Consider the following 18325-nt stretch of genomic DNA (forward strand, 5'->3'; position numbering starts at 1 on the left):
GATGGATAAGATTATGACCTTTATCAAAGGGCACGAAATCACCAAAATAAAAACATTATGTGCAAAAAGGAATTGTGTCTTTGCACAAGTATATCAGTTTGATGAAACTTGCCATAAACAAATGTTTTCCCATCTGTTTACTGCACTCCAGGGCAGGTTACAATATAAACACATCTTTTAAAACCAGTCCACTGGGGATGTAGCAGCAACATGGAGGGCACATAGAGCAGCAACAAGGTGTTCTCTCTCCTGAGCAGGTGAAAAGTACACTATAACCTCTGGAGAAGAGTTCCTACTGACCTTATAGCCAATCAACAAACAGCCTATAGCCCTGGTTTGCACTTTTCCATCTGTCAAGATCTGTGGGGATTTCAAGGGTGAACTATCAGGTCATACGGCTGCTCCATCTTGCCCTTTGACTGGTTGTTGGTTACATATTTCCCTCACTCATCAAGACTCCAGAGTGGTCACCGATTCATTATGCAGCGGAGGAAATAGCAAGCTACAGTTTGAGAGGGATGTACATTCTGTAACACACAGATGAATCACAGGCTCAGTAGAATTGGACTTAAATGTCTGTTTAAACACCAAACACTGTAGTAGAAGGTGAAGGTTGATGTAACTGCTCATGGGCGCAATGAAGGGACATCACAGAATAATGTCTTGACATTTTAACCCAAGCCCACATACCCACCCTCGATACACCCACCAATCATAACATACGTGTCATTACAGCAGAGAGGCTGCACAGAAACACTCAAAAGCATCCCATCCATGTGCAAACATAGTGCTCAAAAGAGAATTACTTGAGAAAATCCAAAAATCATGTCACGCACAAGCAGATGGGAGGGAAATACACTGAGTATTTGATTCCTTAGAAATCACCTGCAGTAGGAAGGAGTCCAAGGCCGTGTTTATATATAGCCTCAGGAATAAGAGTGAATGAATTAATCATATTGTATTATGCACAAACACAGTAGGAGATTTGCCATATCCAGAAGTGCATTATCACTAATGCAATTTACATACCATACAGTCGTTCATGAGCTGAGTAATTTATGATCTATTATTGATAAAAAAAAATGAGATCAGCATGCTTCAAGTGGGACTCAATGAAGTGGTACCCATCATCCACACTCTATTATATGTGTCCAGAATGGAGATGTAATGGGATATTTGTGCCTGGTAATGCAGGCCGAGAGCTGATATTAATTTTTCATAAGCCCCCGGGACAAACAAACCTTTGCCGAATATGTATTTGGCTATTTTCTGTTCTCTAAACTTATCGGATAAATCCCCATTAATATCTTGCAGGAGTTCGTCCCTGCGGACACAAAATGCAATCATAACAGGTGGATTTATCAACAACACACTGTCACTCAATAATTCAGAGATGAAAAGATGCAACAGAAGTAGAAATATCTTCTTTTTCATTCCATGCACTGTTCTTCTTAGTCAGAACCTGGCATATTACCCAGAGTGCAACTCGACTGCCGGCCGGAGAGCCAGGTGTGCTCTGCTCGCAGCAGCCTTGATGCCCTAACCTCAAGCAGAGATGAGGAGCGGGCTAAAGAGGTCTGGTGCGCTCACTTCTTTGTGACTCCACACCCTTTTTTTGTTTTCATACTTATAGTCTTAGATAAACTGCCTCAAGTGATGTCACTTGAGGCAGTTTATCAGACCATGTGCAGCTCCCTCTGGAGTCACAAAAGGCTTTATACAACCTTTTTCACATACAGTACTGCCCAACACCTGCAAACACACTATGATGTGTAAAATCCATTCAAATGTCTTAGAAATATTGCTTAAGGAACAATGTGAAAATTACTTTTGTTTTAAGTTTTAGGTAATTGAATGGAAAACCACATAAGTTATAAGTACTGAGCAATCATATGTTTTACAGAACAAATGGTTACATGTTTCCCATGCATTTCAAAATAATTATAAGTGTAATGTAAATCAAATAAATAACAAACAATTGCCTAAAAAACAAAGCAAGAATGAATACAATGATTTAATGTGTTATAGGAATATAACATAGAAATATGCAATAACATAACAAAGATTTTAAATACTTTTTCAAACACGAGTTTTACTGACATTGTTGGATTTTGTATTCTGTCAATAATACATTACTGACCACTGGCTGGTTTTTTGACACACACTCGTCTACCCCCTCCTGGGCAGCCCCCCCAACCCACCTCCCTCAGATCTTATGATCTTTAATAACTGTTGGCTGGTTTCAAAACTGCCCATCTAATCAAAAGCTTCAGAAAAAGTAGCTGAAACTAACCATAACATTTTTGAGCAAAATTTCAATCAGAACATTCCCATGCTGTCAGAACTAATTTTATTATTTTATTGATCATTTGGAATGTATGGCTCGCTCTGGTCTCGCTACATTTCAGACCTTTGAACCTCATATGAGGCAGCCTGTCATCTTTGGAGCTGAATTTCCCCAGGCTACACTTAAAACACAAGGGGAGCCAGAATGTCTTTAATTTTTTATTACTGCCTTTTATTGTTTCATTGAATTTGTATTGTGTCGTGTGTTTCACGTTCTTGATTAATTGCTGAAAACTATGTTTGAAAAACTGTTTTGTAAATCAAATGTATTAGTATTAGTTAATAATAGTTGGTGGGTTTCAAATCCAAAGTGCCTATAAAGAGTAGCTTTAATCAGAATAAGAGTTTAATTGTTAATTCAGTATACAATGTAAACACTTCAGAAATGTAATAAGCATGCTGAAAGTATAAATATACCAGAAAATGATATGTTCAGTCACTGGAAGTGTTTCTACTTTTCTGCCGTTGAGTACAGTATGTCCTCACAACTACTTGATATATGGAAATTGCCACAGCTTACACTAATAACCTCCCTCCCATTGCTCGATGAACAAATATTACCAAAAGTCTAAACTTGTGAAAGTACAGTTTCAGTAGTAGAGTTTCATTTCTACTAAATGTTTGCTCTTTTATGATGTGTTTGCTTTGTTGCTACGGCTTTACGTCTTTGCAGTGAAACTTACAGCATATTCCCTAACACCATAATCAACAGCAGTAAACAAAACAATAAAACAAGAATTTTTTTTTTTTTTAATTTCTCTCAGTTTTTGTTTGTTTGTCTAATAGCAGGATATCTTGAATACTTTTTCTGTAAATGCTGATAGTGCTTGATTTCGTCATTCCATTTTCTAGTTTCTCAGTAGAACCTACCCACCCCGAGAACATTATCAAACTATCACACTATCACACGCACACTCTCTTTCAGCAGATATGATAAGAAACAATTCCTACATTATTGACACAGTCACACACTGAAGACATAAATGCACTGTCAATGTTTTCCAAAGCTCTGTGCAGTGCAGTGGTAGATGGGCTGTCCAAATAGCCAGTGAACAGGATTGATTTGCTGTGCAGTGTTGCAGCTTAAGAGTGCCTAGAATATGAACGAGCATATCTGATGTCCCATTTCAGGCACAGTCATAGAAGTGTGCATCTCTTGATGTGAAATAGGTTGTTAATGGGGCATGGAAAAAAAAATCTTAACTGTTGCTGAAAATCTGACTTGTGGAACTGGCACATTGACAGCTGCATAGCATTTGCACAGTACAGTATATACCAGTACCATCTAGTATCGGGTTGCATTGGAACTGCGAAACAAGTCCCTGAAGCAAGATAGAAAATCCACCAAATAAAAATAGACGTGTTCGTAAATATGTTGCATCCAAACCATGTCTGCCACTGTTTCTCAGCCATCTGCCATCAGAAAGAGTGAACTGTGTATGCCTTGATTTATGCTTGCATGACCAAGTCTGACTTGAAACAAACTATATTTGAGCAAGAGCCATTTTGTAATTAGGCGACACACTGACAGTGCAATAGGCATTATTGGCAAAGTCTTGAAGCCCCAATGAGCTACAGCAATGTGGGGGCGGGATGGATGTGAATAAGGCTGCTGATGCTGAAATGGCAGGACAAGGGTACAGTCACCTCACTATGATGCGAACAAGGGATGACACATTTATGCTGAAGTCAGAGAGGGGGTGCATCACTACTGGCGTATTGATTGAAGGAAGCTGCCAGGTGCACTAACAGGGAATAAAATTCACTGACAAATCAGAACATGGATTGTCAGCAATTTCCCTCATTAGCATGCAAAGCATTATTCTATTGACAGCTGTTCTGGCATTGACTTCCATATTCACTTGTCAACCTGAGAGGTTCCTCTTCTGTGAGAGCTCTGGTGTGAACTGAACTTTGCAAACCAGAATCAAACATCACTCGTCACCGTTGATCGGATTGTGACAGTCAAAGGCCTGAGCCCTGTTCTTTTCAAGCAGCTTCTTACTGTGAGCGACGGGGGTCATACATGAACAACACGCAATTTCACAATTTACTGCCGTCGTTTGAACAGCTTTAGTTACTTTTTTCGTTTTTTTCCTTCATTTTGCACTTCTCACTTGTTTGAAGTGGGAAACAGTAATGTTTCACATGATTGTGCATCAATCAGGACTTAGAAATATTTGAATCAAAATGTGATGACCGTTGTGGGGTTGTCTACTATGGTGCCAGGCGATAGTCATTCAAATGGGATCAAACCACACCTGCACAACTTTGATGAAACAGATGAGCTGTGTTTTTGACTGGAAAAGTAATAATGAATAATAACTAACAGTGTTTTTTTTTGTTGTTTTTTTTTTAACTCTGTTGCACATTTAGCAATGAATATTTAATGTTACTATATACTTGAGATTTGAAACCACATTTCCAGAATTTAACGCACTGTAAAAGTTTCATGCTGCTATACTTTTTGCAGAGAGGCACTGAAGTTTCTTTAGATGTTTGTAAAATTGCCTCCCTTTCTGGTGCAAATAATTCTGAAATTAAATTGCATTATTCACAAATAAGACCATGTGAGATGGTGCATTAGTGAGGCTACTTTATTATATTTGTTATAATCTTGGTATATGATCAAACAATATGGTAGAACGAAGCCATACAGCATCATACAGCACAGATGGCCAGTGTTGATTTCACGGTCCTTGGGGATGAACAGCTTTCAGTCACACTGCACCTTGTCAGAGCCTATCAGAGATAAAAGAGACAGCATGTTTTCTGAGCCCAAATACATATGGACACACACATAAATATATGTACATATATGTTAAGTCCTCAGGACGCACTGATGCATGACCCGACATACATGGAGATCAAACCCTTCACCTTGGCAGCTGCTTGTGTTATGACATTGATTTACAACTTTCAGCCACTACTGGTTCAACACCTCGGTTTCCCCTGTGAGCCAGTGCAGTTTCAGACACGGCATGGCCGCTTGGTAAATATTCATTAGCTATGAATCAGACCACTGCTGCACTGTTGCAGCACTGCTGTGTCGATGTGTCAGGTTGCACGGTGTCCGTGTGTGTGCACACAAAAACTCAGCCTCTACCGTATCACCTTCCATCCCCAAAGGTCCTCCAGTATTGTGCATTGTGTGACCAAGTAGAGGTGCTCATTTTGCATCAGCTAACAGGATAGATCCCCGTTCTCTCTCAGACCGACAGCAGGCTAATGGCTCTGGCTTTCTTCCAGTGGTCAGAGAGCGATTGGAAGACATAACATGAGGGATGAGGGAAAAAGAGAGAGAGTGGGTAATAAGGGATAAAACAGTGAAGAAGAGTGAATATTGTGAATTTGGAGCAGCAAACCAAGAACTCATTTGTCGTGTTAGCGCCGAAGCCAGGCCAAACCCCGACACTAACTGTATATGACGGTTTTGAAAGCAATCATACAATTAGATGCCGCCCGGGTCTGACTTGCATGTGCCACAGTGGATATGTCTCTTTGCAGAGAAGCTGCTGTTGAGCATGATGAGTGCCTGATGGGGACACCCAGGGTTATGTGCTTTGTTTGTTCCGTCACTCGTAGCAAACCCTTACCCAGGCACAAAGAAGAGCTATACGGCTCTCAGCTTAGCAGAATGGGCAGTTAAGTGTTTCTCTTATTCATTTGAAGGCAGGAGAAATGAGCAATGAGGACAGGTGGGAGCATTTAAGTGACAGTAATGGTTTGAGGAAGGACTCAAATTACTCCTTGCGAGGCATCTGGCTGGCGAGTAGGAGGCTATACTTGAGTTGGTACACGAGCACAAAGACTCTCAGAACTGTTCTTGTGTCTAAGTAAGATCAAATACTGATCTCTGGGAAAATTGTGCAGCCACTGAAGCGTGCACATTCCTGTTCACCTTCTATCACCAAAACGTGGCATGCATTGCTTTAGCTGCCCTTTCAGGAACAAACCATCAGTCAGAGCATGACTCAAGTTGATGCATGTTTGACCCGAATGAAGAAAGTCAGTCTGAATTGGGGAAGATTCATTTGCAGGCTAACACACACACATGTGCAACATCCTCTCTTATCTTCATTTCTCGTGGCTCAAGAGTAATCTGGCCCAGGTGTCCATCACCAGTCCTGACTTTATTGGGGGTTAAATAGCACAGATCTCAATTCCCCCTCCTCTAGAGCTGACTGTACATTGGCAGAGTGTATTTTAGTAATCAGGTGACTACATCATAGCCGCTGGCACAGTGCAAGTGTCAGTGCGTGACCTCTATAAACAGGAGGAAATGAAAAGACCATTCCAGACCAGTTATTACATAAATGAGCTTTCTCTCAAGAACCGTTGCTCCTACTCTGAAAGAGATGAATGAAATGAAAGGTATTATTTCGATAGGTCAAAATACCTTAACACTTGACAAAAGCCCATATGCTGTAAAAGCTGTTTTGAGAGGCAGAAGCACCTTTTATCCCATTTTCAAGGTGAAGATGTTAATGCAGGAGAGTTGAAACGTCTCTGTGGGCCACCACTTAATAGGTGCCCTTCCCCTTACTTCCCCCCTCTGCCAAATAGTGCCCTTGTGAACCAGTTTAGCGGGATTAGCAGGGCCCTTGACTGGAGTCATTCTCTGCAGAACCCCTTGGTGAACTTCTGCTTCAGTAGGTCTGGAGAGACAGCTCACCTTCAGGCCTTACCAGGGATTATTAGCGTCCACTGAATTCGTGCCCTTTTCAGAAGCCAGCAGGATGCTGTCAGATGAGTTAAAGCGGACGGCAGGACACCCTCTTGGATGTTCCAAATGACTAGTTTAGCCTGTGGAGAGAGTAGCAACAGACGACCAAACAAAAGAGTCATATTCAATTCCAGTCAGGTTTTGTTGTTATTCTCTCTCTCCGTCTTTGCTCAATCTTGGCTTCTTTTTTTTTTCTTCAAGTGGATTCCTTCCCTCCTGATGTTGACATTAGCATTGGAGCATTATTGATCAGCACTCTGCAGGAGCATGTCAGGTAGATTAAATCACCTGACCCCAGCTCGGTCTCTTAGCATCCATTCAGGATTTTCAGACAGGCCGGCGTTACTGCTCCTTATCTAATGTTGAGATGTAGCTGAAGCTGTGAAAGCTGAATGAGGTGACACTAGCCCTCCCTCCCAACACCTCACTGGACAACAGACACACTGCTGCAACAGCTCGAATGCACCAGGTACTCAAATCTTGTCTTGAAATGCATTATCTAGTATTCTTTCTAAATGTTTCTTATATTACACTACTTTTATTTTGAAAAACAGAGTTGATAATAATCATTTCCATTTATTTTGAAAGATGTAATGTAATCTGAGTAAGAGAATAAAAATAAAGCGGGATTAGATTGTATTCAGGTGAACCCCTTCCCTGGATAAATTTAGCATTAGAGATTAGATTCGGCTTCTTGGACAGCTTAACCTATACCGGGAAAATATGCATTTTATTCACTTACATCTCAAGATTGAAGCCTTTTTTAAAATTCGCTGTTTACAAATACTGTCAATGTAAAACAAACCTGTTCAGCTTCAAAGCTCATGTAAAATTCATGCTCATGCTTAAAACATAAACTGAGCCAGCAGTGGGACATCAGTGACGCATAAAAAGATCATGAGCATGTTGTAATTATGGATGTGGACTTTAATACTGCAAAAGTCTATACATGTTCACCAAGAGTGATCACACAATTAAGGACGCTATGTACGCTCCATGCGAGAGAGGAAGACTCATGATTACTAGATGACTCACACTTAGTGACTCATGACTGTGGTTGTACTAGGAGGAATTAAAAATGGGAGGATGCCACACACTGCTTTCAATACAGTCAGATTTATGCAACAATTATCTAATCTTTCAGCCACATGTCTTAATCAGGTATGTTTAATCCAATGTGAGCTGTAATACACCAGCAGCTGTTAAAAACTGTACAGGCATGTGTTCGTGCCTCCTTTCCTGGTGGTTGTGCAATGTGCCTTTAACAGCTAAGTAAGTGTAAAGTAGGTAAGTAAGTAAATGTAGCTCTTAATAGTACAGTATATGCTGATCTTCTGACTCTGCAGTGGCTAAGGAACATCAATTCATGTAATTATTTTTCAGATTCATATTTTTAACAGAACGCTTTAACGTTCTTCCTATTCAAATGAACATGTTAATTAGTTAGCTTTAGAGGTGCTGGTTGGCAGATGATACCCGATGACAGCAGTCTCCCCCTGCCTCCAGTCTTTATGCTAAGCGAGTTCTCCAGCTACATATATACCATACAATCATGAGAGAGGAATCATTCTTCTTATCTACATCTCAGCAAGAGACTAGACTAGACAATGATGAGGTTGCCCTTTTCTATCCATAATAGGTGGTCTTATGCCTTATATGGTCTTAGTTAGTGGTGGGAGAGGCAGAAGGTGGCGGAGGACTCTTGAGGTTAAAGGGTGCATGAGAGTCAAGGCACAAAAAAAAATAAAAAACAAAATGAAGAAAGCTTGTGTGTGATGTGTGTCACTTATGTTGATGTATGTGTGTGCATGTGGGTAATATTAGGTAGCAATGGTGGAGTAGTATTCTGTGAATATAGGTTCAGTTACATAGGCTCTGATTTGGAGCCCTGAGACAGACCTTTCCGTGCCAACAGTTTTTTCTGCCTTGCGCCACAGGGCTTGAGGTTACTCCTGCCCCGCCTGTATCACACTCCCTTAGGAGGAGCGCAAACGGCCACCACAGTTCTCTGATTATGTTCGCTCCCTCCACAACATCCCAGCATAGGTGGAGGAAGAAGCGGCAGCTCCCTCCAAACCCAAGTCCAAGTCCCAGGTCTGCCTGTTCCCCCTGATGCCCTGGTGGCCAGGCAGTTGGGCATCACTCCCGTACAAGAGGCAATATGCAATATGGCTTTCCTGGCTGGCTCCCTGGACAAGTTCACCTACCAAGATACCAAATTGTGGGCAGAGGAGGTTCTGGAGGTCCAAACAACAGCGGCAATGTTACTCTGTATGTCCCAGGCCTTTACCATAAATAGCAACCACATAATTTATGCAGCTCAGGTGTATCAGAGGCTCCTCTGGCTGGTTCTTTCCACCATGAATGAACGTTGGCAGATGTTGAATCTGTCATTCTCCACTGAGTCCTTCTTTGGCCTGAACTTCCAGCAGATGATTGACGAGCTGGAGATGGCAAAGAAGCTGACAACAGCTGAGCCTTCACCTTTGCTTCCAACCATCCCGTCATGTTGAGCCTCTCACAAAAGGACATAACGACCTGTCACGGCTGGGCAAGACAACTATTTCGCCAACCTGGGGAAGTGAGTATTTTATCATTTAATATGAGCAGCACAGCCCAGCAGCTCAATCTGGCATCGGCAGAGCCTGCTAGATTCAGTTGTTTAACAACCGCGCTCGGGATGCGGGCCACTCAAGAACTAGCACTGCCGACTTCACAGCCCTTTTCTGCCAGAACCCCCACCTGTGTGGAGAGGACGTTGAGCCCAATCAGAGAGAGGGGAATGAGGATTCTAAACTAAACAGACGATTGGCTGATTCTCGCCTCCTCACAGCAACAAGCTTGTGTTTGCTAACTGGTGTGGGAACAGGGCCATCGACGTGCGTTTGTGCCCACTGTAGGATGACCTTTTTCTGCAAGGAGTTTCCTCAAAGTTTGTTTAATAGAGGTTGGTTGGCTATGATGGTTGGGGCATCTTCACAGCCAGGAGCCATCCAGTGGTCAAGTACCTCTCACAAGGGGTTTGCAGGAAGATGCCCGTTGATGGTCGTCTTGTTCCCCAGTGGGACTAGCAGACAGTGTTAGATGACACAGGCCAAGCTTGGAGTTGGTGACGATTAAGACTGTATTCCTACTTGCACTCGTCTTTGCTAAGAGACCTGTGGATTTCTGTGCTCTATTGGTGCTCTCGTCCTGCATGTCTATCAGCCAGAACAGGGGCGTGGTGGAACTGCAACTAAACCCATCCTTTCAGTCCAAGTTAATCATTTCCTCCCTCATATTCAGAGTCATTCCGATTTGTGATTCAATCCGCGGAAGCCAGGAGGCCATGCACCCACCGACACACCCCCCACCCTCATGAGCCGCAGGGTGCATTCCACTAGCGGAGTTGCAGCTTCAACTGCCCTGTTTAAGGGTGTATAAGTGGATGATATCTGCTTGGTTGCGCCCTGGTCCTCCACTTCCTCCTTTGTGCTTCAGAGACATGATGTCCATTAACTACTATTTCTACTGTGTTGTGTTCTGCTTTGGATTATTCTTCTCCCTATGTGTCTTGATCATCGAAGCCATATATTAAAGATGATGAATAACTTATCAATTTCTCCTCTCAACCAGATCCAGCATCAGGGGAAGAGAGGCAGTCTCCATTCATCGCTGTCACATACTGTAACTGAGGACCCATCACATGCCCAGAAGATGACACAGAGCAGCTGATTGCATCTTTCTGTCAACCCACTTAAGCCTTAAACATCTTGCTTTGTTTTCATTTCTGATTTTATTTTTCCCTTTTTTTTTTCCTCCGTTTGTGCATGCCATTGGACACAAAACCAGACACCCACACTCTGCCCAATCAACCCGGCAAGACAGAAGCAGCAGCTGTGTACCTTGCCAGCGCTGGTAACCAAAATCATCAGAAGCATGGCTGCCAACAGTGTCATCGATTTCTGCTCCGGCTCTGAGGTACGTTAAGCCTGGGTGCAGTCCCAGGTCACAGCTCAACAGCTCAACGCCTGTGCAGCGCTCCCTCTGGTTTCTCTTTCACAGCACACTGAACTGGGGAGCCCAGTGCCAGCTGGCCTGCCTGAGGCTTTTTACCCAGATACTCCATCAAAGTGCGGTGTCGTAATTAGACAGGGTTAACGCCACACCACAGTTGCGTATTTATTATTAGGTAGGTTGATTATAAAGTGTCCCATAGCACTAGCAACTGAACAGGTTCAGGTGTCCTTTTTGTTTGTTTAACATACATAACTCTGTGCTCTTTCAGAAACACATATTTTAGCATATGAAGCAGTCAGTTTATTCATCTCTCAGCATCAGCTTAACACATCCTCTCCTCATCTTGCCTGGCTCATTGTTGTGCTTGGGACAGTGATTACTAAGCTATGGATTATTCAGACTGTGGAGAGCACATTGATCTTCAGTCCAATCCATCTGATATTGGCTTCTGATCGATGAGGGGAGGAGAAGTGCAGCATAAAAATCAATCCCATAATGTCAGGGGTTCCCATTTTGGAAACAGGTTATAATAGAGGTGACCATGTTACATGGAAACATCAAATGTCCTTGATTGAATATGACATGCAATTGACAGTAAAACCTGATTAGAAACAGGCTTTTATCAAAGTAATTTACAAAACAATTTTCTTCTGCTTTTATAATAAAATTTCTTGAATGTAAACATTTATAATAAACATTAAATATTCAAAAGCATACAGAGTGGAGAGGAAAACAAACATTTTTTTCTTGTTTGACAAGCAGTATTAAACACCCTTCCTTCCTCCTCTCCAAAAAAGAAAAAGAGAATAGCCACAGCCATAAATCACCATCTGAATAGCTGATTTATTTTAATCCAATTTTAACTTTTTAGGAGGAGTCCACTTTTTTTAATTTATTTTCTACACAGTTTGAAATAAAATAGTCTTTGATGAGCACCACACAACGAGACAGTGATTTATTATACTGGAAAATAACCCCACTGACTCTGCTAAAAAAGCTATGCAGATGTAATGGTGCACTATAACCAATTATTTTGTTGACTGATCTTAAGTTTCACCTTGCAAAATCTTGCTGATCATACTTGTGATTGACGTATATTGGTAAGAGCAGCAGCTCAGGGTTCTTGTGTGAGCATCCTGCTGCAAACACACGGATGAATATTGATGAACAGTGAACTCCACTAAAATGGTAAAGTGAAGCACACAGAATAGAGAACGAGGCCCATTCTGTGCATGATTTGCTGAGTGACAATTTCAAGTTTTATCATGGGTAGTGACACTGAGTACTTGTCTATGTGACAACACCAGCTGTAGCAACCAGTCATGCAGCAACAATGGAGTTTTATTCAATTCTACACAGTGATGCAGCATGAACAGTGGTGTGTAAATATATAAGACTAGGAATATAAGAATGGTTATAGATGCACTTGTAGATGCATTAGAATATTGGTGAGAAGCTCTTTCGGGAAAGAAACATACACATGTATGAATGAATGAATGTGTGTACGCATTTAGGAAATTCAGTTCGGTTAGCAGTGTTGTTCAGAGTTTGATGATTGCAAAGCTGTTTGGGGAGATGTGAGGATGAAAAAGCCCATATTCTGCAAATTCTCCTTGTTTTGTTTCCTGTCACAGGTGAGTTATTTAGTCAAGCATCCTTATCTTGGAATTAAGCCCCATGGCAACAACCATAATGATGCGCTCCACCATAATCATCCGCATCAGATCTTTGTGGTACGCAGCATCATGTAAACACATCAAATCCTCAACTTGATTTTCAGCTTTGAATATGTATCTGAAATTTATGCAAATCAGTATCTGAAAACATGTGGGTGAATATTTTCTGTTCAGTTTTTATACTATATTTAAAGGATGACACAACTTGAAAGGCCTAGTGGGTGAAAATAAGTAAAGAACAATGGAGGTGTTTGATTTTGGTTGTGCAAAGCTAATTTCGGATTCCTCCAAAAGGATAAAGCTTCATTTTCCTGCCTGACTCACAGCACTGTTGCATACCTGAGGTTAGGGATGGGAGGGTGGGGGGTTCGTCTCATCAGAGCTTGACACGAACTGCCCTCCTGAAAGGCTCTGATGTGACTGACACCTCTCTCCTCTTTGTCTTCGCCACTCCAATTAGCTCGGTGACAGGCGCATGTGGAGAAACGAGACAATCAATTACCATCCCCTCTTTTCTTCCTCTGTCCTCTCTTCATCTTCCCTGTGTCTTTATCACACTCTGTCCCCTCACCTCTTCCTTTCTATTACTCTTAATTCATCGTCTTTTCTCCCTTTTTTTTTTTTTTTTAAAACCTTTTTCCCATTCATACCTTGTCTGGCTTCTCATTGTGTCCTCATAACATATCCTCTCTCTCTCTCTCTCTCTATCTCTCTCCTCCCTCTGTTTCACTGCAGCATGCCTACAGTCAGGGTGACGGGGAAAGAAAAAGAGGGAGCATGTCATTTAGACTGTGAGGCTTCCTCCTGCTTTCCACACAGACACACCAAGCAAAATCACTGCCAGACATGACACTGATGTGACTCCACCATGGCAGGTAGCAGTAAACCCAAACAAAGTCACAATAAATGCTACACAGTCCTCTGTGGGATCCTCTTGACTACGGCTTTGTCTCATTGAGGAGACAAAATGGATGCATTTCTTAGTCCATTTACTTATCAGACACCAGAGTCAAATATATCTGGAGAATCAGTAGGTACCCTGGGTTATTTAAAACACTGATGTCACTGCAGGTTTCAGGGTGGGTCTTCTCAACATAATGTTTAATGGTGGAAGTTTGCCACCTGCTGGCAATAGACATCACCTTCTCCAGTGTCCTTGATCAAACCTCGCTAATGGTTCCTTTAAAAAAAAAAAAAACTCTCCCCCCTGACATTTAGTGCTGCCAAATGTCTACAAAAACCATTTAATTTGTTAAGGTCAAAAGGAAAATCTTGATGTTTCACTACCAGAATCAAATTAAAATCCTCCAAAATGTCTCTGTTGTCCAACTCTTAAAGTCTGATGTAAATTTTGAAATGGCTTCAGGCAAAAACATAAGATTTCATGTGTCATTCACTCAAGTAGAAGAGGTCATCTTTCAGATGCCCAAAGTTCAAGCCCTGTATCTATGAACAATAGGACACTGAAACCCTGCCAGCTGCAGTGCAAGAGGCAGTTACACATTACTTTCTATGAATTTGTTCCTGTACATCACTGAATAGCTACTGTAGTTCATTCGCTTACACAGTCTACCTTTAAGCAATTGAAGTCGAGCTTCCAATTATTCAACAAAAATGTATACCACCTTCCTTTGCCATGCGCTCAAATTGCAATTTAAGTCTATTGCACTTTTATGATTCTACTGTTAATTTAGTTGACTCAATTTGTCTTTGGAAAAGAAAACAAGTACTAAAGGAAAGAACTTTCCGAAGAAACATAAAAACCGTAAAGGACTTTCACTTGTAAAGCCCAAATGTAGAAGTATTTAGATCTTTTACGTAAAGGTTCTGTAAATAATCGTCACTTCCACTTGATGTCGCACTAGACCACCTAGCATCTCAGTCCAAAACAAATGCTTCATTGGCCTCACCTCTGGTATTCGTCAGCCACAACCTCCCCTCCCCTCCCTTCAGGCTCTCAGTCAGCAAAGTGTTGCAATGCCCAGTGAAAGTGGCAACAAAACACAAAATGCATGACCGAGTAGTTATTATGCGTACACAAGAGCCAACAAAAACCAATCTAGCCACAACCATTAGCTCACATTAGCATTGCTGTGCTATGCAGCAAAGCTGGTAGTAAGCCAGCTAGTGATAGCAACATTTGCAAACACACTCATGATATGGCTAACAGCAAGCTAGCTAACGTTAACAGCCGGTTACTAATGAAAACCGACATGTAACATTATGTAGCCGTCAATTTACTTACACATGGAGAAGAAATGCCAGTTCCGAGTCCAACTGGAGCCCTTTAGCCAGTCATAGGGTTTTCCATCATGGTAAAGCCAGGCTAGTATTGGCTCTAGGGTCGGACTGGGAAAGAAATTCAGCCTGGGACTTAATCACTGGTATGGGCCCCACAAATGGAGCCGGTAAAGACACTGGAGCAGGTAAATACTTTAAAACTTTATGGATGTTCTGACAGTCCATCTGCCAGCCGGGATTTCACCCAGTCAGAGCAGTCTATCTGTGCTCTGGTCTGATCTCACATGCACTAACATGCATGGGTACACACAATAACATGTATGTGCTGACAGACCACATGTCAAAACAAAGAGCGGAGAAACTCAGTTCACAACATGTAAAAGGGGTGTATTCTCACCTCAGGACGCAATATTATTGTTCAAAATCTCATGAACAGAACCTTTAAAAAGCAGAAATACCAAAGTGAAGGAACACTGTTTCAAGTAAAAGTCTTGAATTTAAATGTTTTCTTAAGTAAAAGTATATAAGTATTAGCTTAAAGTACCAAAAGTAAAAGTACTGATCAGGATGAACAAGATGCATTACTGGATTATACTGGATGCATTAATGCGTAAGCATCCTTAGTTTTGCAGCTGGTAGCTTAATCCATAACAACACAAAAGAGCTATCAAATAAATGCAGTGGAGTGAAAAGTACAATATTTGCCTTCAAGATGTAGTGGAGTAAAAGCAGCAAATGTAAAGTACTGTACAAATCATTCAAAACTGTTCTGTGCTTAAGTGAGTTAATTTTATAGAGTGGAGTCCTCTATAAATTAATGAAGTTAAACATGTTACACCCAGTAAAAAGAGATTATATAAGGCAATTTAAAAGCATCTTATAATTATTATTTTTTTTTATTTTAACATTGTTTTACATGTAGCAGCTGTGAAAAATTAGCAACTAATCTAGCTAGCTAATAAGCATAGTGGAACGTTTAGCAGCTAAGAGGTAGATATCTCCCTCTTAGTTACTGTCAGTGAGGACCAGAGCTAAAAGGAGAGGGAATATTGAACCTACATTCATCAGACTGACATAAACAAGACTCCAAATAAATGCTAGACACTTAAAAGGCGTTAGCTAGTATTCACATCTTGTTTCGACTGCTCTCAGGTAGCTTAAGAAATATCTTATTATATTATTAAATAAAAAGCATTTAGCTAAATGAATGAATTAAGACCTATGACACCTTGCAAAAAATGATTAGGAGATCAAATTCCCAGGATCACAGAGAAACATGCTACACAGCAACATGAAGTCTGACATGAAGATGTACTGCATGGAGGTGACATTTCATCATGGGGGAATATAACAAGCATGTGATGTGATACTGACATCTGAAAGATTTATACCATCTGATACACGTAAAGACAAGAGGTCAGCACATGTAATACTGATATGTTTTGACCTGTAGACATAGTACGTTTAAACAGAATGACCAATATCAGCGACTCTCCTCAACATGAACTATATTTCAATCAGAAAGACAAAAAAAATGGGTATGGAGCCTACAATCATTATTTGATGTCTTGGTTACTTTAAGTTTATAGATTAATAGCATAACCAAACACTTTGTCACTTGGGTAATTGTAACATCAAAAAACTCAAGGGTAAGCTACTATTTTAGTGACTTGGCTGATCCATCATGACTAATGCTCACGTCCTTGATCTTTCTCATCACACTTAAGGTGAAAAAATGGTTTTCATTCATCTCTCCACTACTGAAACATCATTTAAAACTGACGCAACAGCCTGATGGTGTGGTGATTTTTATGAGATTTAAAATGTTTGTGGTGTCACATACTAAATACCAGTGTACATAAAAACTAAAAAGAAAAAAAAAAAAAAACAGGCAAGGTTTTCCTTTTTGAATGTGTCATGGCACCATTTATTTATTAAACTTATGCATAACCTTCCAACTTGATCATTGTACAGTATATGTTGAACTTCATGACATTATTAGAATATCAGGCAGTCAGATCAGCATCGCCAACAGTAGCAGAAAGAAGCAGCATTTCTGTCAGGAGCTAATACAGAAAGAGCATGACCACTCCTTGTAGAAGAGGGGGAACGGGGCAAGATACCCAAAGGCAGACATATAGAGTGTAGGTGGGGATAAATAAGCATGAAAGCCACTGGGCTGTGAGGAAAAAGAGAAGGTTGACACCTGTAAGTGTTCACAAGGAAAAGAAGGGGGAGAATCACACGCAAAGGAGTAGAGGAGCAGACGAGAGGCTAAACACCCCCCACAGTGAGGAGGAGGAGGAGGGGGAAGGAGGCAGCACGGAAATGCAACAGGACCAGATCAGAGCCTTTAGACTCTTCATTCTAGTTAACACCACACCTAGAATTTATCTGAAATTCCAGACTTTAACACAATTCAAGAGTTTTTAACACAATGGGATCTATCCATCACCAGTGCAACTCTGGCGTCTATCAGTCTGAATATATTCCTGCCATTTCATTAGGGTTATGTTAGGCTAGCGTGCTTGTATGGCTAGCGTGCACTCAACACTCAAACTAACCCTGTGTGACTGAAGCAGGAAAAGCAGCCAAAACAGTAACACCATGGCCAAAAGCATGTAAGCAATGTGGGAAACACTTTTAAAAAATGAAAAGAAAGAAAATAAATACATCTTGGGATAAAAAAAAATCTTAATACATTATCTTAAAATTTTCCTTTTCTTGTTTTGTGTTTCATATATATATATTCTAAACACACATCTTTGTACATTTTGGTATAAGTTCTCTTTCTTGCAGGGAGTTCAAGGGAAAATGGTTGTTAGATGGTAGAGGGGTGAGGTTCTGGGGCAATCCCACTTCCCTGATTGCCTTGTGCTGATGGAGGGGGGTGCGGCATCACAAAGATGACTCCTCCCTTCAAACGTTACTGCTCACACTCAGTCTCTCATTCTCTGTGGCAACCGCGGGCAACGGCGATGGAAAAAAAGGGGGCTCAGCAGTGAGAGGACAAGCTTATAGGACGTCCAGAAAGTCCAGGACACAAGAAGTAGGAACAAACCACAAGTTGGTACTTCCTCTTTGGGACCAGAGCCAAAAGCTGCGGCAGGGACTTCCACTATCTCTTATCTGGGGGGGAAAAAATGAGGTGCGAGATTTGAAGAAGGACAGATAAAGGAAGTGATTCATATATTAAGTTCTGGTGGCTCATATGTTGACACTGAGTCTGAATTGACATACCTTTGTTTCCATCCGTGTCTGCTGCTGACCTCTCTGGCCTTTGGCGTATTAGATTATTGTACTTGGCCTCAACCTCCTGCAGGGCAAAAATAAATCA

General features: G+C 41.2%; 1 protein-coding gene and 1 long non-coding RNA gene across 7 annotated transcripts in view; both read right to left on the bottom strand.

Annotated features, from left to right (window-relative positions):
• Positions 1-4944: 4944 nt before the first annotated feature.
• On the bottom strand, positions 4945-15226 carry LOC130168162 (uncharacterized). Its single transcript, XR_008827390.1, has 3 exons — positions 14993-15226; positions 13087-13487; positions 4945-5088 (listed from the first exon to the last, which is right to left on the bottom strand). It is a non-coding gene; the product is annotated as an uncharacterized LOC130168162 (long non-coding RNA).
• Positions 15227-16885: 1659 nt separating this feature from the next.
• arhgef12a (Rho guanine nucleotide exchange factor (GEF) 12a) overlaps positions 16886-18325 on the bottom strand; it is a 36111-nt gene continuing 34671 nt past the window's right edge. For all 6 annotated transcript variants that reach the window (XM_056374167.1, XM_056374166.1, XM_056374164.1 and 3 more), the window contains 2 exons: positions 18229-18304; positions 16886-18117 (listed from right to left, as the gene is read on the bottom strand). In XM_056374167.1, the coding sequence (XP_056230142.1) occupies positions 18107-18117; positions 18229-18304 (87 nt within the window). In that variant the 3' untranslated portion in view covers positions 16886-18106. The remainder of the gene's footprint in view (positions 18118-18228; positions 18305-18325) is intronic.

The sequence above is a fragment of the Seriola aureovittata genome, chromosome 4 (genome assembly GCF_021018895.1).
Source record: "Seriola aureovittata isolate HTS-2021-v1 ecotype China chromosome 4, ASM2101889v1, whole genome shotgun sequence".
NCBI classification, from domain to species: domain Eukaryota; kingdom Metazoa; phylum Chordata; class Actinopteri; order Carangiformes; family Carangidae; genus Seriola; species Seriola aureovittata.